Source organism: Onychomys torridus, chromosome 5, assembly GCF_903995425.1.
Source record: "Onychomys torridus chromosome 5, mOncTor1.1, whole genome shotgun sequence".
NCBI lineage: Eukaryota > Metazoa > Chordata > Mammalia > Rodentia > Cricetidae > Onychomys > Onychomys torridus.
The window spans coordinates 48,498,461-48,518,871 of NC_050447.1; the positions used below are offsets into that span (position 1 = coordinate 48,498,461).

General features: G+C 55.2%; 1 protein-coding gene across 5 annotated transcripts in view; it reads left to right on the forward strand.

Annotated features, from left to right (window-relative positions):
* Gse1 (Gse1 coiled-coil protein) overlaps nucleotides 1-20,411 on the forward strand; it is a 340,277-nt gene that overhangs the window by 247,664 nt on the left and 72,202 nt on the right. For 2 of the 5 annotated variants that reach the window (XM_036187552.1, XM_036187556.1), the window contains exon 1: nucleotides 4,158-4,565. The exons of the other annotated variants lie outside the window; for them this stretch is intronic. In XM_036187552.1, the coding sequence (XP_036043445.1) occupies nucleotides 4,529-4,565 (37 nt within the window). In that variant the 5' untranslated portion in view covers nucleotides 4,158-4,528. Of the gene's footprint in view, nucleotides 1-4,157; nucleotides 4,566-20,411 lie in introns of those variants that run through there. 5 annotated transcript variants of the gene reach the window in all.

The window sequence follows — 20,411 nt, forward strand, 5'->3', positions numbered from 1 at the left end:
AGCTGGCCACCTGGCCTGGGGGACATGTCACATGATGGGCACAGCTGGCAGGGAGCCACCTGCCTTAGCATGTGTGTGTGTGTGTGTGTGGGGGGGGTCTGCTTTTACTGTGTTTGGCTGACTGACACTGGCTGGGCTGTACCTGAGCCCAAGCGAGAGCGGCCCTGCTTGAGGGGATGTGGGGGCCCCTCCATGTTGAAAGGACAGCTAGCATGGGGGCTGCATCTTCAGAGTGGGGACCTCCTGGTTTCACACATCTCCTTAGGGTGACCTGGACCCCTGCCTTCTTTCCTGTTGACAAATGGGGGGGGGGGTTGTCAGCATCTCTCTCTATGACTTTGAGTGGCTTTCATGATGGTGTGTCTCTCTGGAGGTAAGAGGAAGAAGGCCCTGTGGTGTCCCAGCCTCCCAAAAGGCCCAGAGGGACTGGACTGTTTCTGGGTGGTCCAGCCTCCCCATGGCTGCTTCTTCTTCATAACCCTTCCACACACACGGGGGTGGGGTGGGGGGAAATACTGGCTCAGCAGGCTCTGGGAGAGAAGAGGGATGGAGAGAGTCAAGGACCACCTTTCCTTGGACAGAAACTCTCTGGGGTAAAATCTGGGGAGGCACCAGCCTTATCCAGACATCCACAGCTGGTATTGGTGTGCCCACATGGTTTGTGGCGAGAGCACTGGGCGTATGTCCCATCTGAAGGAGGCCACAGACATGCCTGGTGGAGGGCTGGTTCCCCCTGGGATATGAATGGCTGTAGTGATAGGGTCCACCCACCACAGCAAAGCCACAGGGGCCAGTGGGAAAGAGAAAGTGCAGCCAGCTACCCTGTTCAGCCACATTAGGCAAACAACCCAACCATTCAAAGCCAGCCAGCACTGAGCTGGCTGCTTGGGGCTGGGGGGGGGGGTGCTTTGTGATCCTGGCTGTTTTGGCACCAGGTTTTTGGGGGACTGTGGGATGACCACTCTCCCCCAGTAAAGTGCATAGTGTTCCACCCTTCAGAGGTCCCTATCACCGGGAAATGTCACTGTTTCCTTTGAGCTTCCAGACTCAGGGGCAAAGGAGCTAGGCTATCAGTAACATCATACAGCTAGCCTCCTTCCCCGGGGTGTGACTCTAAGCACTTAGGGCTTGGCCCGCGCAGTCTTGATAATTGGATGCAGGCATTGGAATTCTTATTAGGAGAGAGGTTTGTCTTTGAGGAAGCACAGTGATAGTGGGATGTTGGGTGCAGCTGGCCCACCATAGTGGGGCTCCTCTGTGCCTGTTCTTCCCACTGCTGGCTCTTCAGAAACCAGGCCCAGGCACTCTCCCAGGCCTCCCCTGCCCCACATGGGTCCCCACTGGCCCCTGAGTAGCTGGCACAGAAGCCAGGCAGTTTGGAGTCCAGTCTGGACAGCTCTTTCTCCACAGGTGGCTCCAAGAAGGATGGCTGCTTTCAGGATGACTTCCCCTACTTTAGCAGGGAAAGGAAGGGGGCGGGGTGCCCAGCCTATTGGGGGAGCATCCTCCCTCTGTACCCTGCCTGTGATTGGCCCATAATTACAGGTTTATTGCCTGTATAGCTATTGTGTAATGACATGTTTGCAAATTAATTTTTATGGCTCCTGCCATTAGCATATACAGTGGAGGAAGGTTTCGTATTAATTACTACTGTTGTTCCCATAATCCCGGAGAATTAAAAACCAATAAAAGAGTGACAACACAAACTGATAGTTTAGGGTCTTTTAAAAATAGTTCTTATTTTTTCCCCTATGTACTACTAGAAATTGTGAGAGGTCGGGGCTCGGGTGTATGTGTGTAGAGGGTGTTTGGTCCCTCTTCTCCCAACCCGCGCCCCCTGAATTGTGCGGGCAGGTGATGGAGGCCCTAGACACTCCAGTCCTGCCTGTGGGTCCTCGCCTTGCAAAGCTCCGAAAACAAAGGGTCGCAGCCCAGGGGAGTGACCCCTGGGGTCACTCGGGGCAGAGCGACCAGAGGCCTGCTGCGGCGTCCTCCTGCAACCTGGGGCCCGGGCGCCCTCCTCGGGGCCACGCGCGCGCCCGGTCTACTGCAGAGAAGGCGCAGCCAGGGTCAGAAGGCACGCTGGGTCTCCACCTCCCTCAAAGTGCCCCCCAGAGCTCTCCCCTGGTGTCCTGTATTCTGGGATTTCGGCTGTCATCTGAAGCCACCACATTTATTAGGATCTTGGGGCCACTGATAGGGTACCCAATGGTGCCGAGATTGGAGAGCCGTGGCAGAAACTCCCGCCTGTCGCGACTGTGGCGCCTACTGTGCGTACCTGCGGGCTAAGACTTGAGGATCTGGGGTCAAAAGGTGACCCTTCGTGTCACTGAGTCAGAATCCCAGCTAGTTGTGCCACCAGGATGGGAGAGAGCTTCCGTAAAAGGACTTGAAAAACAAATGGTCGCATCTTGATACTTGCTTTGCAGCGTGCATTTAGTAGAAGGGACTGGTGTGTGGGTAAATGGATGCTGTCTCTTTAAAATCGCTGGGCTGGACAATGAGCGCACAGGATGTGGTTTGGCGGCAGGGTTTTTTCCCCTTCGATTTGGGGAATTATCACTTGGGGCCTTCTTGAGCTGGTGTGAACGCGCGGCGGCTGGGGAGGGGAGATACAGGCGCCACACTCACGCTCAGAGCAGTCGGTCGTTTGCTTAAACCAAATTAGCCGGGCTCTCGTTACTATGGTGCAGCCGGGGCTTGCAGAGTCCCAGTAATAGCATTTATTAGGTCTGTTTGCCTGGAAGCATGCCTTCCCGGATCTGATAATGCCCGGGTGCAGGAGAGTGTGGGAGATGGTATCAAGCATTTGATTACACTTGCAACAGGGATTTTTTTAAGGGGTAGGGCGTTGGGGGGAGGAAAGGAAAGAGAGAGGCCAACCGCCGTCCCTAGCTCTCCCGGGCGCGGTCTCCGCAGCCCGCTGCGGGCTGCACAAAGGGCGGCCCCTTGTGCGGCCCCGGCCTCCCCGGGGCACGGTCACGGGGGGGAGGTCGTGCTCCGGGCTCCCGCAGCTGTCAGACGTGGGTGGGGAGGAGCGAGGGCGGGCCGGCGGCCAGAGCGTGGAGTTGGGCAGCCAGAGGGGGGCCCCGCGGCGCCCGCAGCCGCCCATGTTTGCAAACGACCGGCTCCCGGACAGAGAGAGGGGAGAGTCGTGCAGTTCGAAGCGGGAGCATCCGCTGCGGGCCCTTGGCAGCGGGTCTGGTCCGTAAGGCTCCGCGGCCGCGCACCGGCAGGTCGCAAGTGGGACTCTCGTCACCGCGGCGCGCAGCCCGGAGCTCCAGGAGGACGCGGCGCAGACGGAAGGAGCCGCCCGCCGCTGCGCCCCTTCCCTTTCGCTTTCATTAGGGGAGACAAATCTGCTGTCAGGCAGCCAGCTTTCCAATTTACCGATAATGATTCTTGCATGAAAATTGATCGAGGGGCTCTCCACCGCCGCGCGCTCTCGCCTCCCGCTCTCCTGCTCCTGCCGGCTGCGCCCCCGCGAGTTCCTCCTCCTCCTCTCCCTGCTCCCCACCCCCTCCGTCTGAGTCAGTGGTGGGACGCCGGGCGGGGAGATAACCAAAAAGGGGGGGTTGCTGGTGGTGAAGGGGGAGGGGAGCCTGCCCTCGCCAGCGTCCCTAGCCCAAGACTTGTTTGTCGCCGCCGCCTCTCCTATTGACTAGGCGAAATCTGCCCCTCGGTACTTCTTGGCTGTTTGGGTATTAATTTTCTCCACCCCCAGCACCCCTGCCGAGCGCCCCCTCCTCCTCTCCGCACCCCGCCCCTCCTCACCCAGTAGCTAAGGGGAAACGAAAACAAAGCCGATTTCTCCTTGGCAACCAGATGCCCCCTCCCGCCGCCCCCCTTCCTTTTCCCTTCTGGTTCTGAACGTGAAACCCTGTTGGAAACAGGTCTCTTGACCCTCGCCCTTGACATTCAAATGGCTGAATGGAGGCGAGATTGCTGTTCGCACGTCTTAGGAGGTGCTTTTTTTCTCTCCCTTTTCCTCTCTCCCTCTCCTGTCTCTTTTTCTTTCCAATGAGTAATCCCTGAAGACCTTAACCCCCTAATTTCATCACCCTCACCGCCCCCCTTTATTTTTCTCTCTCCTCTTCTGCTCTCCCGCCCTCTTCCCTCCACCAGCTCCCCCTCCTTTTTTTTTTTTTTTTTAATTTGCATCTCAAGTCCAAAAGGCAGAAAATACACACGCGGCGAAGACGCGGGGCCGCCGTGGAGGCTCCGGCCCTTCCTTGGTCAATTACCTCACTGTGGATCTGCTCGGGCCGAGGTGGCCGAACCTGCCCGGACGCTGGACGAAGAGGCAGCCTTTGATCTTGGAAAGGGGAAAGGAAAAAACACACAAACTGGTTTCTACCCCCAGCACTCGGGGGATCGTTCTCTTGCCTTTATTTTATTGTTTTGGACATTTTTGAGCGCCGTGGCTTGGACGCTGGTTTTGTTTCATTGCTGGGCTTGAATTTTTTTTTTTTTTTTTCCATTTCCTTCTTCGTCCCTCTCTGGCCACTATGGAATTCTAACCTGAGCCATGTTCGGACTGAAGCCGCCTCTCTATTACTTACCAGGTAAGCGAGTGGTGCGCCAGGTCCCCGGGTCCCCAGGCCAGGGCGCGTAGGGGCGCACAGGGGCGCGCGGCTCGGCTGCCCGCTCGGTGCGCGCTGCCGCGTGGGGCGCCCGGCCCGGTGCGCGTCTCGCTCCTTTTGTCTGCGCGGAGCCGGCGGCGCTGCGCCCAGGGCGCGATCGCGCGGGTGTGAAGTTACTTTCCAGCGGGCGGCAACCCGGGGGCCCCGGCCCCGCCGCCCCCTCTGGATTCCCTGGAAGGTTTTGTTGTGCGAGGCCGGGAGGGGCCGCGGCCGCAGCGCGCGCGGCTTCCTGTTTCCTGCGCCTCGGTGCGCGCTGACAGCCGCTGCCCTGCAACTTTCAGTTTCGGGGGCCACCGCGGGAGAGCTGGGGAGCCCCTCCACCCTATAGATACTTGCACTCGGCGCGAAGGAAGCTAGAGAGCTCGGGGCGAGCAGGCGGGCGTGGGAACCCAGCCCTCCGGGTGTCTTCCCCTCGGGTACCCCTGGGTCCGACTCCACGTGACCGCAGGTCGGGAGGGCTGGGCTGCGTGTGGCCGCTTGTTCTAAGAATGAGCTGGGTTTTTATTTTCTTCTCTCCCTGAGCCCTGGCACATAGTTTCTGCTGAAGTTAGGGCGTCTGTGGATGCAGAGGTGGGAGGGGGGGCTGTAGGAGATGGAGGGGGGAGGGGGACGGGCTCTCGTGCTTGACATGATCTACTGTTCCCTGAAGATTATTTCGGAATAGTTTTGCTAGGGAAATGTGCACGTGGCTGGGTGTTGGGTTAACGTTGCCTTTTTTTTTTTTTTCCTTGTGTGTTCTTTGGGTCCTGTGGCTCTTGCCAGGTCCCCACCGTCCTGGAGTCCTTGCAGAAGAGATGTGGGCCAAGAACCAGCCTGGGCAGGACTCAGCTCCAGGGAGCTGGCCTTGGTTGCCATGACCTAGGGCACACGTTGTCACTGAGTTAATATAGCAGAGATGAAGGGTCACAAGGAAGAGGGGGGTAGTGGTGTGAATTTCGCCTGCAGAATGGTTGTACATGGCTGTGAGTTTCTTTGTGGCTGCTGCAGTGTCCAGCCCTACTACTCTGTGACAAATCTGGTCTGTTTCCAGTCCTTGAGGTTGCTTGTTTTTGAGACAGAGTCTCACTATGTAGCTCTGGCTGGCCTGGGACTCACAGAGATCCTCCTGCCTCAGCTTCACCTGTGCTTGGATGAAAGGTGTGTGCCACAGCGCCTGACCCTAGGCAGTTTTTATTGGAAGGTTAACTCTCAGCCACTCACATCTCTTTTCCTCTCTTCCAGGGCCTGAAATAGCAATTGTCAGCCTCTAGCTGGGCTCCCTGCTCACCTCAGTTCACACCTGTACTTCCTTTCCGAGGTCCAACCAAAATTAGAACCAGGAATCCCCAGTTTCCATCAGGGTTATCTCTGCAGGAGGGCAGGTGTCCTCTGGAGCCCAGCCATGTCCTTATGGGAAGGTGTATGTCATAGCCCCTTCACAGTCTTGCCACAGATTGATTCTGCCAGGGCATCCTGCCGGCATGGTGCCTTCCTTTCTGTATCTCGCGCCTCTCTAGGGCCTTGAAGCTAGCTAGTGGCAAGAAAGTACTCTTCCTGAGTACTGGGCAGCTCAAAAGCAGGTGTTTGAAATCTACACCCCTCTCCACCTGCCACCCAAGGGTTGCCTGGTGTATTTGCTTGTCAGGTGACTGATTCTGTATTTACACAGGGAGCCTCTGAAAGAGGAGGAGGAAGTGTCAGACTGGGAAGTTCAAAGCAATTAAAGGAGTCAGCCTTGGCTGGGATTAGGCCCTAGGCTGTCGGGTCAGCAAGGTGAATCCTGCTCTTCCTGATCCTTCAGAGAGAGGAGGGCTTGGCTCCCCTCCCCAGGGAGGAGGGCTCAGATAAATGAGCCATGAGATGAAGTTTTCTCTTACTGAAGTTTGTTTTTTGAGGGTCCCTGCTAGGGTTTTCCACCCAGTGAGCTCAGTGTAGTAGTTGGGGCTCACATGCTGTGTACCATTCCAGATGCAGGTGGTTTGGGGACCCTCCCCACATACCCCATGGGTTGGGCACTGCTATCTTAAACTCCTCGCCAGTCTGCCCCCAAGGCCCAGCTAATCCCCGTTCTGGAAGTGTTGGGACTGGGGTCTGCTGGCTGCCACCTCTGGAGGGGATTTCCAGGCCTGAGAGCATTGAGTGTCTGACTGGCTGTGGTTAGTAGTTTTAGTTGAGAGGCAGAGCCTCAGCCCATAGAGGGACCTGCACTCTTGAATTCTAGGTTTTGTCCCAAGCCTTTGGGTCCTGGGTTCTATCCTCAAGGTTGGGTCCTAGCAAAGTGCCTGTAACCAACCACTAGGAACCAGGGGCCAGAACCTGTCAACCAGCTACTATGGGGGAGAGGGAGGGTGGCCACAGTTAGGCTGGCCCTAGATACTGGCTTCTCTTGCCAATGGGTCCGAAGTCCAACTGCATCTTCCCAGCCTTGACTTTGGCAGGTAAGGAAAGTTTCCAGAAATCCTTGGTTTTCCCCTCTGTGACTTGGGATCCACAGTGTTATCTCCCTAAGATTCAGAGTCACGTGGTATCGTGGTTCTGTTGGTATGCAGCACACCTGTGCTTTCATGGCATCCCTGATGGTTCTCCGACCACCATGGCAGGCTTGAGCAGTGGTCATGGAGCCCAAGCTAACTGGCCAGGCCTAAGATCTCTTAACTGAGCTAATTGTCCATCTTTGGTGTAAGTAGCCTGTGAGAGAGAAGATTTGGGGGACAGAGTGTGTTTTGTTTTGTTTTTCAGAATCCCATGTAGCCTGGGCTGGCCTGGAACTTGCTATGTCACCCAGGCTGGCCTCAGACTTCCAGTGTGCCTTTCTCTATCCCCAAGTGTTAGGGCATAGAGTTAATGTGCACTCAGGGGTAACTCCCACGCTCGTTAAGGTTTTAATCATATTGTTACAAAGATGAACATTTTTAAAGAAATTCACAGAACTTAGTGGTGGAGCGGGGACTTGAACTTGGTGCTTTGAACCAGGCTTGCTGACTTCTTGTTGAGAAGTGTTTATTCACTGGCTAGAGGGAATGGCTTGGTCAGTCACCTTCCCATGCAAAGAGAAAGGTGCAGGACAGACGTGCACAGGGTCTGTGCCCTCCATCTTCCTGCGGGTGATGGACGGCATACCTTCTCTGTGGTCCCCTAGCCAGCTTTCCTCTGTGTGCATGTCTGCCTGGATCCCCCTGTCCCTGAACTCCACAGGACTTTGTGATCCATGCAAGCAGAGACTGAGTGTCTCCTTTTTGCTTGGCCTACTGCCAGACCAATAACGACAGTCGTAAAAAATACAAAGAATAATAAAACACTGAGAAGGAAGAGGTTGCAGCCACTTTGCATACAGTACTCATCCCCTGCCAGATTTGCTTATTCAACAAACAACCCTGGGAGATGAGGCTATGCCTGTCCCACTTGACAGCCAAGGAAACTGAGGCACAAGAGAGGCTGAGCAGCAAAGGGCTCAGCTGGGCCCTGACCCCTGACCTCAAGCAGTCTGGCTCCAGAGTTTCTGCTTAATAAATATTTGTTGACCGGTCAGGGAGGGATGGCGGCTGGTATTGGCGGTGGCGCCCTCCTGGGGCCCCTTATCTTGTTCCTAGCTGTTGGCTGACCCTGCCCTGGCCCCAAGCTGAACTCTTGGTGACCCCACCTCCCCCTGGATTCCCTGTCCACAGCCAGAAAGGATGCTCTGAGGCCTGCAGTGAAGGAACTGAGGCCTGAGAAGGCTGTGGCTGGTGGCTGTGGAATTATGCTTAACTCCCTTGGGTCATCTGTGCCCAAAGCTGCCCCCTGAGGTCATAGTGAGTCATTCGTACATGGTCAGGGCTGACCCAATCCCTTTCTGAGCAGCTTACCCTGCCACAAGTTGGGGTAAGGGAAGATAAAGACCCCCAAAGATTGCATCCAGAGTAGTCCAGCCTGTGTACAAGGATGGATGTGGACTGTGCCCAGCACTGGGATGGGGTAGGGGGTACAGGCCAAAGAACCAGGGCAGCTACCCTTGCTAGCCTACATCCATCTTCTGCCTATACCTGGGACCTGAGGAGTCTTAAGGAGACCTGCTCTTGGGTCAGCCTGGGCCTGGGAAGAAGAGTTATAGCCACTTTCGCACTGACAGAATCTTTTCTTTCTTTCTTTCTTTCTTTCTTTCTTTTTTTTTTAGCTTTTCGAGACAGGGTTTCTCTGTGTACCTTTGTAACCTATCCTGGAACTCACTCTGTAGACCAGGCTGGCCTTGAACTCACAGAGATCTGACTGCCTCTGCCTCCCGAGTGCTAGGTTTAAAGGCGTGCATCACCACTGCCCGGCGACAGAGTCTTTCTTACAGCTCACACTCAGTGGGGATTGCCTTGGGCTCACATCTAGCACTTTCAGGGAAGACTCATTAATCTTGGATATCCCTGAGAACTGGGGAGGGACCACCACATTTGGATCTGTCAACTGGGAAAGCCAGAGGCCCTTTTGTCCAGCTGTGACTCGGGCCCTCTTAGTAGGACAGGGTCTGGCTCTCACTCCTGCTCAATTTGGTGTTCATTAAGGTTCCCTCCTGCTTCAGTGTCTCTGCAGTGCCATGGGAGGGAATCGATCTGCCCCTTGCTCTGACTTATCTTGACTCTTCCTACTATGGGAGCAAATGGTTCTGAGGACGCTTGGTTCTGCCCGGATCCTCTCTAGAGGATCTTGGCCAGTGGGAGGGCCTGGCCAAGCATACTGTCCCCAGCAGAGCCAGCCAAGGGCCAGAGTGTCTCTGCCTCTGTGGCATTTACTCCAAGCCCTCTCTGTCTGTCTTCTGGTGTGTCCTCTCTGTCTGTCTTCTGGTGGTAGGTATGAGTGAAGTGCCAGGGTCAGTGAGGTCTAGTCATGTGTTCACCTCGGCAGTTTGCAGCTGAGGACACTTGCCAGGAAAGTCTCTCAGGTCTGTGCCTTCCAGTTTTCTGTGGACCCTAGGTCGGTGTTCCCACACTCACTTCAGGAAGAGCCATGCAGGGTTGTTTGTTTGTTTGTTTTTTCCTACACTGGGGCTTGAACCCAGAGCCTTGAACATTCCAGGTAAGCGCTCTACAGAGCTACGTCTCCCAACCCTATTTTTATTCTTTATCTTTGAGACAAGAGGCTCTCTAAGTAGCTGAGGACGGCTTGAACTTACTGTGCACCTCAGAGTGGCCTGAACTTTCCATTCTTCTGTCTCACCTTCCTGAGTGTTGTGATTATAGTCAGCTGCCTCCGGGCCTGCCTTAAAATGCGCTTTCCTGAGCCCCTAGTGGCTATGTGTGAGGGAGTGTGTGTGTGTGTGTGTGTGTGTGTGTGTGTGTGTGTGTAGAGATGGTGCCCAGGGAGGGCCTCAAACATGCTAGGCCACTCCACTCCACTGAAGTGACTGGCCTTTCAAAAAAAAAAAAAAAAAAAGGATGGTGGAATCTAGCTTTTTAGGGGGTGATTCCCAGAGGAAAGGCTTCACGAATGGGGACCCCTGTCCCCCATTGGTGGTCTATCTACTAAGGAGGAAACACTAGAGGCTGGGCTGAAGAAGGGAAGAGGGGAGTTGGGAGGAAATAATTTAGACATCGTGTTCTTTCTTCTCCTTTTTTAAGAGCCCCATATAGATTTAAGGTCCTTTTGTTAATTTAGGAACATAAAACTGTGATGTACAGCTTGGTTTGCTCGTAAAATTACAAAGTGTGGCATATTTAGATCCCTGAAGGCTTGGGGTAAAAGGGAAAGAATGGGTGAGAATTTTTTTTAATACATCTTTGGGGAGATTCATTTTTCCGGCTTTTCCCCTACCAGTGCCAGGCCCTGTACAGCTCCGTGGGGCCTCACTGCTGTCTCCCACGTTGTGTAGAACTCTGGAAATGGGGGTGTTTGGCAGGCAGCCAGGCCCAGATCCTGCCCCCAGCCCCTGGACTCCCTGGCCTTGTTGGATCATGTTTGCTCTGCCTTCCTCCCGTCCCCACCCGCAGCGAGGCCGGAAGTGCCCTCTGACCAGGCCTGGCCTGCTGCCCAGCTGGCCTTTGGCTACTGGCTTAATGGCCTGTGAGGTCAGGAAGTCACAGACCCTTGGTCATGGAAGAGGTCAGACTGCCAACCCTCCCTGTCTGTGAGGACCAGTGTTGCCTGGCTCCCCTTTCTGACAGCCACCAGTACAGGCTGGGTGAATGCAGGCCTGGCCCAGGCCAGCTCCTGCCATGCCTCTGTGAGTGGTGACAGTGTCACTTTTCACCCGGAGCATGTGTGCCTGGCCTAGTTCCACCCTCTGTGAAGTGGAACATGGATTGAATATCAGGGTGACAGACTGATTCTGATGCTCTGTCTGGGGGTTTTCTGGTTCTGTAGAAAGGGTGATGGTTCAGTTTGAGGTGGGGAGCAGAGCCTGTGTGCATGAGGGGACTCCAGCTCTCCTCCTTGGTGGTACCTTCATAGCAAGGCTCTGGAGGCTATGTACCTTCAAAAAACAGCAAGGCTCTTGCAGAAGTCAGGGGTCCCAATGAGGGTTGGTGGTGGGAGGAAATGAATGGAGCTTTGGGTAGCAGCCACAGTGTCCCGAACAGTGTGCACCTGACATCCTACACTGGTCTGATCCTGTGGCCTAGGGGAGGCTGGAAGACTGGACCTTGCCCTCAGAGCCCCGGGCTCAACAAGAGGAGGCAGGGTAGGTGCTAGGCCAGGGTCTTGGGGCTATGGCATCTGTGGAAGTGGTGACAGGATTTGAGTCGGGGGTGGGGGGTGGGCGTTGGGACCACTCTTGGAGTACTTTAAAAATCATCACTCGGGCCTGGAGAGATGGCTCAGTGGTTAAGAGCACTGACTGCTCTTCCAGAGGACCCGGTTCAATTCTCAGCACCCACACGGCAGCTCACAACTGTCTGTAACTCCAGTTCTAGGGGACCCGACACCCTCATGCAGACAAAACAAAACAAAAACAAACAAACAAACAAAACATCACACTTCTGATATCAGAAAGAAGAGCTGGGTTCTGCGGTGAGCAAAGGGGACCCAGTATTTTTTGTTGTTTTTTTTTTTCTCTGTGTTTCTATGTGTGTGGGTGTGTGCATGCTCCTTCACACATGTGGAGGTCAGAGGAAAACTGGTGGGTGTCAGTTCTCATTCCATGGTGTGAGTCCTAGGGATGAACTCAGGTTTCAGGCTTAGCAGCAAGTCCCTTTACTGAGCTAGTTGGCCAGCCTTTTTATTTTCTTTGTTGTTTATTTTTAGGTTTCCTGAGACAGGGTTTCTCTGTGTAGCCTAGGCTGTCCTGGAACTTGCTATGTAGACCAAGCTGGCCTTGAATTTGGAGATCCACCTGCCTCTGCCTCCCCGAGTGATAGGACTAAAGGCATGCCCCGCCACCACCTGGCTTTCTTGTTGTTTATTTTGAGACAGGCTGACCTCACACTCACAGAGATCGCCCTGCCTCTGCCTCCCAGTGCCAGTACACCATGCCCAGCTTACCCAGCATTTTGGGGCTGCCAATTCAGGGTGCCAAGCCCAGGCATATAGAGGTACAGCTGAAAAGTCTGGAAGGATTGTCCTGTACAGAGCCATCACCTGTTAACTCTGAGAGAGAGATGTACAGAGGTGTATAGGGAGCTAGGATATAAGCACTGGGTGGCCAAAGACCAGAAAAAAAGAGGTGTTGGCCTCACAGGATCTGAAGGACACGTGCCCAAACACAGAGGCTCTGGCAGAGGCCCTGAGGCACCAGCGATGGCCATGGCTGAGGGAGAGGAGGGATAAGCATAGGGTGGGACAGCTCAGTGTCCGGCAGCTATCACTTCTGCAGATCCTCTGGCTTCCGGGCGGGTGGCTGACTTGGATGTGACCATCATGGCTCTGGGTGGCTGATCTGTGAAGCGGAGCCATGGCGGGTGGAGATTGTCTAAGGGGCCATGAGGTCCACCGATGACTATCTTGCTTGCTGACCTTGGCTCTGGGAACTGGAGGATGAGGGAGGGATTGTAGTGGGGGTTTAGGGTGTCTTTGAGGGGTCTACAGCTTTTGTAGGGCAGTTAGTTTCTCTGCTGGAACACTGCCTAAGTACAGAGCCTGGTGGGGGTTGGGGGAGAGTGCCTGCTTCCATCCTCGCTTATCAACAGTGTGACTCTGGGCAGGTTGCTTAACCTTTCTGTGTCCTTGTCTGTTACCTGAGGCCAGGCATGTCTACCACTTAAGATTGTCTGTCATGGAAATCAGTAAGTGTTATGTGCAGGAACAAGGGATAGAATGCTCTGGAACCAGGGGCTGCATTATTCTTGGGTTATTAGTTCTCAGCCGTGGCTTCATGCAGCCCATAGTGTGGGCTTCTGGCTGGTGCCAGAGCAGAGGCCCTGATCAGGTCAATGCCTGAAGGAGAGCATGGCTTATAGACCCCTGCAAGATGCCAAGGAGGCTCTGCTCTCAAAACGGTCACAGGTGACAGGTCCCAGATAAGGAAGTAGTTCATCCTGGAGACTCCCACGCTGGCCCGTGTCCCACGCCAGCAGACCCTGAGTCTTGTGGGATAGAAAGTTTCTCTGGCTGGATCCCCTCTGGTAAGAAGTTTATGGATCTAGATTCTTCTAAGTGCTCTTGCCTTTTGCCTCCTGAAGACTCCAGCCTCACCCAGCAGGGATGGAGCTCCAGGCAGACAGAACCTCATCTCTGACCAGGCCTCCTTTGAACTGTCCCCAACACTGCCCACCCCTTGTCACTCCGGCTTGTAATTCATTTAGGATTAGCTCCCAGGCCTCTCCCAGGCCTAACTTCTGTTGCCTTGGTAACCGTGTCAACCGTTTGCTGGTTTCTGTGATCATCTGACAAGAGAAGTGGGGGGGGGGGGGGCGTCAGGGACATGAAAGAGGGTAATGGGGGGGCAGCAGCATGGGTCTTAATGGAGCTCTCTGCAGAGGCCTGGGAGGCATGGAGGGGATGGGGTGCTGTCAGACCTACAGCTGCATGGCAGGGGCTCCCAGTGGGGGCTCTCACCACTTCCTACCACCCTGGGAGCCTGAGAGCATCACCCCCTCACCTCACCTTTATCTCAGATCTCCAGAGGCCCAGAGACAAGGTGTTATTCCCCTCCCCCACCTCCATGCTGGGAAAGTTCCCTGTGGGCAGCTCTGGCTGGACACAGCAACATCATTGGGAGGCTGGAGGACAGGGGTGTGTGTCACCACCTGGGAGGAAGCCAAGTAGCTGAGCTGTGCAGACCATAAACCTACCACAGGATACTACTAGGAACAGGATGCCAGATGGGGTCAAGACAGCACCAGTGTGCCTCTGTGGGCTGGCCTCTGCCCCCTGTCCCTGCCACGGCAGCCACAGCTAGAAGGTGGAGGAGAGGAGGCGTCTGTGGCAGGGTGACTAAAGGGCCCTTCCACCATCAGGTCCGGCAGTTGGCTCTGGCTATAGGTGAGGGCCTCAGCGGACCCAGATGAAGCATCCTCTTCCATGAGGTGCTCAGTGAGGTCTGGGCTTCCTCACAGCCTCTGATGTAATGGCAGGGGCTGTGCTAGCCTATACAGCCCTATACAGGCAAGAGGCCCCATGGCCCCCCAGGGCCTGGCCTCAGATATCAGAGCCTCTTCCACACCACATTCTGTCCGTTAGCAAAGAGGGAGGAGCCCCGCCAGGCCAGGCTCAGCTGGAAGGAATTCATCCCTTGATAGGGTGGGAACCATATCGAAGAGCTGATGGGATGGGAGATGTGGAAGCTGCCTCTTGGGGGAATAGTCAGCCCGCCCGCCGCAGGCTCTTTGGGAAACCTGCTTTTTCCAGGTAGGAGGACTAGATTAACCTCTGGGACTGGACTAGACTGTCCTCTAGAGTCTACCTTTGGAGTTTCCAGACAGTCCAGGCTGTGGGCCTAGAGAAGCTTTGACACCTCAGTGTAGGGGTGGGAAGGTCCTGCCTTGAGGGTTCGCTGTGGGTCTGTGTAGGTTCCCTCTGTGAAAGTGATTTGTGAGGGTCTGCGCACAGGGTGCCACTCTGGTCACACCAGGAGCAGCCTCTCCCTGGAGCAAGGGGAGGACTAGATGCCTTTCAGGGAGCTGCTAATGAGCCACGTCTGATTTTTTATGAACCTCCCTGGTAAATTATTAATTTGGGCCAGAAATGAAAGTGTGGAACCGGATAAGCTCATGAATATTCATGGCCGAGTCGAGCATGAGTTGATCAGTGGCTGGAGTGGCCAGCCAGGCTCCTGACCCAGATACATGTGGGCAGAAGCTCTGGGAACCTCCTCTCCCACTGCTCAGGCTGTAGGTGGGGCTGGTGACTCACAGCTCACTGGACTGGCCAACCTTGGAATGGCTGGAGAAGTCAGACGCTCCCTGTCACTAGTGGAGACACAGCCGTAACCGGTGACTCCTTGGACCAGATAGGGGACATTCCCAGATGAAGGTCCCCTTAAAAGATGGCCTTTGGGCTGGGCGTGGAGGCACACACCTTTAATCCCAGCACTTGGGAGGCAGAGACAGCCTGCCGTGATAGCCAGCTGGCCTCTCAGGCTACTCCAACAGGACCCTTTCCTCCCTGCCCTGCCCGGCAACTCTGCCCGGCTCTGACCTGCCTTCCGTTACACCTCTTTGCAGGCTGCCCCCTCACCAGGCTTCAGGGCTTATCCCTATTAGACGTTCTTCCACCAGACCAGGTCTGTGACATGCTGTGGGACTCTAGAGGGTACCGTGAGTTCAGAGACCAGAGATGATTTGTTACATTTTATTTTGTGCTGTGAGGTGGGGGATTTCCGGGCCACTGTGCACCTGTGGAGGTCAACAGACAATTTGCAGGAGTCCGTTCTTACCTTCCACCATATGGCTCTCTGGGGAGTGAGCTCAGACCGTCAGACTTGGTGGCAAGTGCCTTTACCTGCTGAGCTGTCCAGCTGGCCCAAAAGTTTGTATTTTAGACAGGATCTTTCTATAAAACCCAGGCTGGTCTCGAATTTTCCATCCTCTTATCTTAGCCTCCTGAGTGAGGAGATCACCGGCCTGCACCCCCCACATCTGGATGTCAGCCTAGGATCTGGATCTGCAGAGTCCCAGTTGGGAGGGCTTGGGCAAGTTGCTTGCTGAACTTTGTGCCTCTGTAGTACCTACTCGGGATGAGGAGAGCTGGCTTGTTCACGTAAAGCTCTTGACGAGGTCAGTTATGGTGGCACACAGCTGTGATCCCAGCATTTGGGACACCGAAGCAGGAGAAATGCCGTGAGCTTGAGTCCAGCCTGGGCTACAGGATGAGACCAGTATCTCAAAAAGTAAAATAAGTAAATAAAACCCGAGGGAGAGCCCAGGGCTAGCTCTCACATTCTGTATGGCGCAGGAATTATTGTTTAGGTGATGGCTGCCGTCATCCTTGTCTCTTTCAAGGATTGGAGCTGCAGGGCAGTGCTCCCAGCTTCCCAGGCTGCTAGCTGCCTGCTTCTGGCATGGAGCCTGTTGTGCCCCCTTGGAACCACTCTGAACTGTGTGGGTTTCTGTGCTCTCGATGCGGGCTTTATAACCCCCCTCGGCCTGGACAGGCCACCAGTGAATGAAGCCAAGGAACATCGGGCGGGGAAGAGGGATGTAGAAAGGAGTAAAGTGTCTGGTGGCCACTGTGAGCTTTAGCCCTGGTTTCGCAGACTAAGCTGACCTCTGCCTTCGCAGACCTGTCCAGGGAGGCAGCCTCCAGGCAAGATGGGATTAAAGGTCAGTTCTGGGGCCTCTTCAGGGCCAGGGAGCTCTGAAGACCTTGGTCTTTGGTCAATGTGGCTATCAAGGGCCATGGCCTTGGGAATATCCTTTGGGCCCAGAGTTCAGGAAAAAGCTGCTTCCAGGACTTTACCTTTGGCCTGTCCCTGGCCTTGCTGATGACTGCAGCCACCATCCACCTGCCCTACCGGGTCAAGAGTGGCACAAGGGATTTTACTGGAAGCATTGAAACCAGCACGTCCACCCGCTTGGGTTTTTATCCAGAGTCAGAAACCTTTGACTCAAGACTCTGTCACCTCCAGGGTGCTAGGGTGCAGAGTGGACAGCCAGCCAACGGGTCAGACCGGTGTGGTGAGCCCAGTGGGCAGAATGCTAAGTAAACAGCCACCAGGCAGCACTGTTCTTGCCTGGCTGGAAAGAGACGTTGGCGCTTGGCAGCTACCAGACAGTTCCCAACACCTGGCCGTGCCAGGCCCAGGCAGTGGGGGAGGAGTGAAAGTCAGTCATAGGTCTTGCCTCCCAGGCCCTTCTCAGAATGGGCCTTGGGGGACAGTCAGCTGCAAGTTTTCCTGTGCCAGACCCAGGGATGTTCCTGACTCCAGCCTGGAGCAAACTGGGAGGCCTTCCTGCAGGAGGTGGTGCTCCAAGCAGATAATGAGTGTGGGTCAGTGTGGGAAGGGGCCATGGGGACAGGGGGAGGTTTGCCTCTCAGGTGTCATGGCTGGGCTGGGTGCTCAAAAGGACCCAGGGTCTTGCTAAAGAAAGCTCAGGGAGTCTGAGGGGCCTCAGGCTGTGACCTATGAAGGAGCCAGATGTGAGACTCACCTTTGAGCCCCTGCAGGGAGTCACACCCTTCCCAGCTGCCCTAGGAACAGGCCTCGATCTGCATTGTTACCCCGGACTCTACACCTGGCTTTATGTGAGAAGCTGAGGCCATTAGCCATGGGCCACACTGCCTCTTGTTCCTGAGTGGGGCTGGTGGCTCCTGATGGCTCCCATGCTAGCCAGCAAAGATAGAGATCCTGGCCTCTGTCACCAGGAAGTACCTCAGGCAGTGCTGGTCTCAGCCGGCCCTGGGGCAGGTGCAGATGCTGGCAGCTAAGGTCTTCTAGGGCCACTGGGACCTCCGGGAGACTCTGTTGAGCCTGAGCATCTCCCCCCCAACCCCCGCAGGGGGGGGAAGAGGCTCCAGAGCAGGAACCTGACACTAAACACCTGAGGGATGAGCAGGGATAGGTCAGAGGTAACAGAGCCTGATTGTGGGAGGGTAGGCAGGTCCTGCCTGCAGTGTCCTGAGTTTGCTGGGGCAGGTCACTGGCAGCAGGACATGTTCAGAGACTGGAGACTGTCTGAGGAGAGAGAGACCTGATGGTGCCTGTACACAAAATGGGGAAGTAAGGCTGGGGAACCCAGTAAGTATGCAGGAACACCCCCCCCCCACACACACACACCGTAGTCTCTTTAAGGAAGGGATAGGCCCACTGTTATGGGTAGGGTTGGCTTTGCCTCCCTCTTCCAGGTGGCTCCTCCTCTCTCCTCTCCAGGGTAGGTTGGAGGGAGCAGACCTGGAAAGAGACCTCCAGCTAGGGGTCCCTGGTGCTGTTCTTCCATAATGTGATAGGTGCTAATAAAGATCCAGAGGGGGACCTGAGGATTGGTGGAGCTTTCTGGAAGGCACATGGGCCTACTGTGTGAAATAAAAGCAGGTTGAAGACCCTGAGACATCCCAAGAGAAGAGTGAGTGACCAGAAGTGGGGATGGGGGACGGTATTGTGTTACAGATGTGAACTGGGTGTGTGGGAAAGCTACTTACACTTGTGGGAGACCTGGATGATAGTTAGGGACTGGAGGGGCTTCTGTGGATTCATTCATCCAACCTCAGCCTTGCACTGAAGAGGAAACTGCACAGAGAGGCTGAGTGACTTGTGCCAGGTTGCACAGCCAGTCAGTGGTAGAGCAGGGTTTAAATTGCAGTGTTGAGATTGTAATTGCCATTTCCAGCCTCTTGGCGTCTTCACACCCACCACTGCAGGGTCCCAATGGCAGGTGCATGACCTCTTGGAATCACTCTTTTTCAGAGCTTATCCATGCTGGGGCATGGCACAGATCTTCATCTCTGTGGCTATAAACTATTCCATTGTGGTACTGAGTTCTCTTTGGGCTTTGAAGAGCCAGTGTGTGGGCCCTGTGTGGACAGTGTTCATTTCTTTGTGTGTGGGCCTAAGTGGCTGCTTCGCAGGGCCACTAAAAGATGCCACATTTTGTCTGAGCCTCAGTGTCTCTGTATAGTGGCGCCTCAAGCTGGGCCTGGTAGCACGTGCCTTTAACCCTAGCGTTTAGAGGCAGGTAGAGCTCTGAGGCCAGCCTGGTCTCCAGAGAGGGTTCCAGAGCTACACAGAGAAACAACAAAAACAACAAAAGATTTTATTTGTAAATAAACTGGAGGCTGTAAATAAATCTGGGGTGTTCAGTGGCAGCTCCCATTTCAGCACAGGGCCAAGTCTAAAGCAGGTAGCCTGCAGGCCCCAGCTTTTATTCCCTGGGAAACTCTCAAATGCACACAAGGTCTCACTCACTATGTAGGCCTGGCTGGCCTCAGACTCACAGAGATCCACCTGCCTCTGCCTCCCGAGTGCTGGGATTAAAGGTGTCTGGCAGGTTGCACACATGTTGTACACGAGGCCTCTGTGTGTCTGAGTGTGGAAATTCTGGAGAAATTGTTGCTATCAGAATGCCATCCTTAGAAAAGAGACCACAGTAGGGATGGTGGGTGACTGAGCCATTGTATTCTGATCTCACAGTAGGAGCAGGTTCAGCACCAGGCAGACAGGACCTCCATGTGCTCAGTTTCCTTGGGCATAGTCTGGAAGAAACCAGCCCACCTTGGTAGCATGGGGCCCCTGCCTCCCTCTGCTGGCTATGACAGGCAGCCCCAGGCTGAGTTGTTGGTGGAGGGCGGCCAGCTGGTCAGAGAGCTGGCCTGGCTGCACACTCCTTTGAGAGAGAGGAAGCTATCAAGAGCTGGCCATGGAAGTTGTAAGGATAAATGGCTCTCCCTAGCAGGCAGCCAGAATGCCTCCCTCCTGTCTAAGGAAGGAAGAACCAGGCCTGGGAAAGGCCCAGTGCCCACACTATTCAGCCACAGTCCAGAGAGGGAAAAACACTTGCTTGGGGTCACACAGCACTTGGAGTTGAGAGTACAACCAGGAGGGATCCTGACAGCAGCTGTGCCTGTTAGCAGTTCTTACTGCCCCTGACACAGCCCTGCTACCCCATTGATCCTAATTCTATAGCCACAACCACCCAACCCATGCATGAGCTGACAAGGGGTCTGCTGCAGGCGTGGCTGTGCCCTCAGAGGCGGTCCCAGCCAGACACCTCTCTCCGGGCTGCTGCACTGTCTCCAAAGGTGCCTTTGGACAGATGTACTGCCTGCCGTCTTGTACCTTGACTTGGATCTGAAGGGTCCCCCTGTGCCTCAGACCCCTTGGTGAGGGACCTCCCCACCTAAGAGCTCCCAGGAGGCAGCCAGTGTGGGAGGGAGCAACCCGAGTTCCCCACCCCACCCCCATACCCCGCAAGCAGTTCTCTACGTCGACTTTGCCCACTCCAGTGCTCCCGTGGGTGCAGTAAGCTTGCCCTGAGCCCCCGGCAGGCCACTGTCCCCCTTCCCCTGCCAGCCAGTTGCTGGTCTTAAAGGTTAATCCCCACTCTGTAGCTGGCTCCCAACCCCTCCCGCTGCAGCCCTTTCCGCCCCAGTTAATTAAATCCGCTCGGCTATTGTCAGAAGAGAAACGCGGGTGTTTATTACGCCTCCAGAATGTCAAAGGCGCGCACGGTTTGAAGACATGCTGGCAGGGAATAGCCTGAGCATATGTCTACGAGGCCGGGGCGGCCAGGCCACTGCCACCTCAGCGACCTGCGGCTGCTGCTGCTCTGGCTGCTGCTAACTGCCTCCCAGACAGGCACTTGACAGGGCCTCGTGTACCAGGGGAGCCCTGGCTCAGTCCCGCACCCCCCCACGGGAAGATCTGCTCAGCCCATAGAGACTGCTTCACCAAGAGGAATTAAAAATGCAGAGGGAAGAAGTATACACAGACTCTCCTCCTACACCACAGGGTGGGGAGCC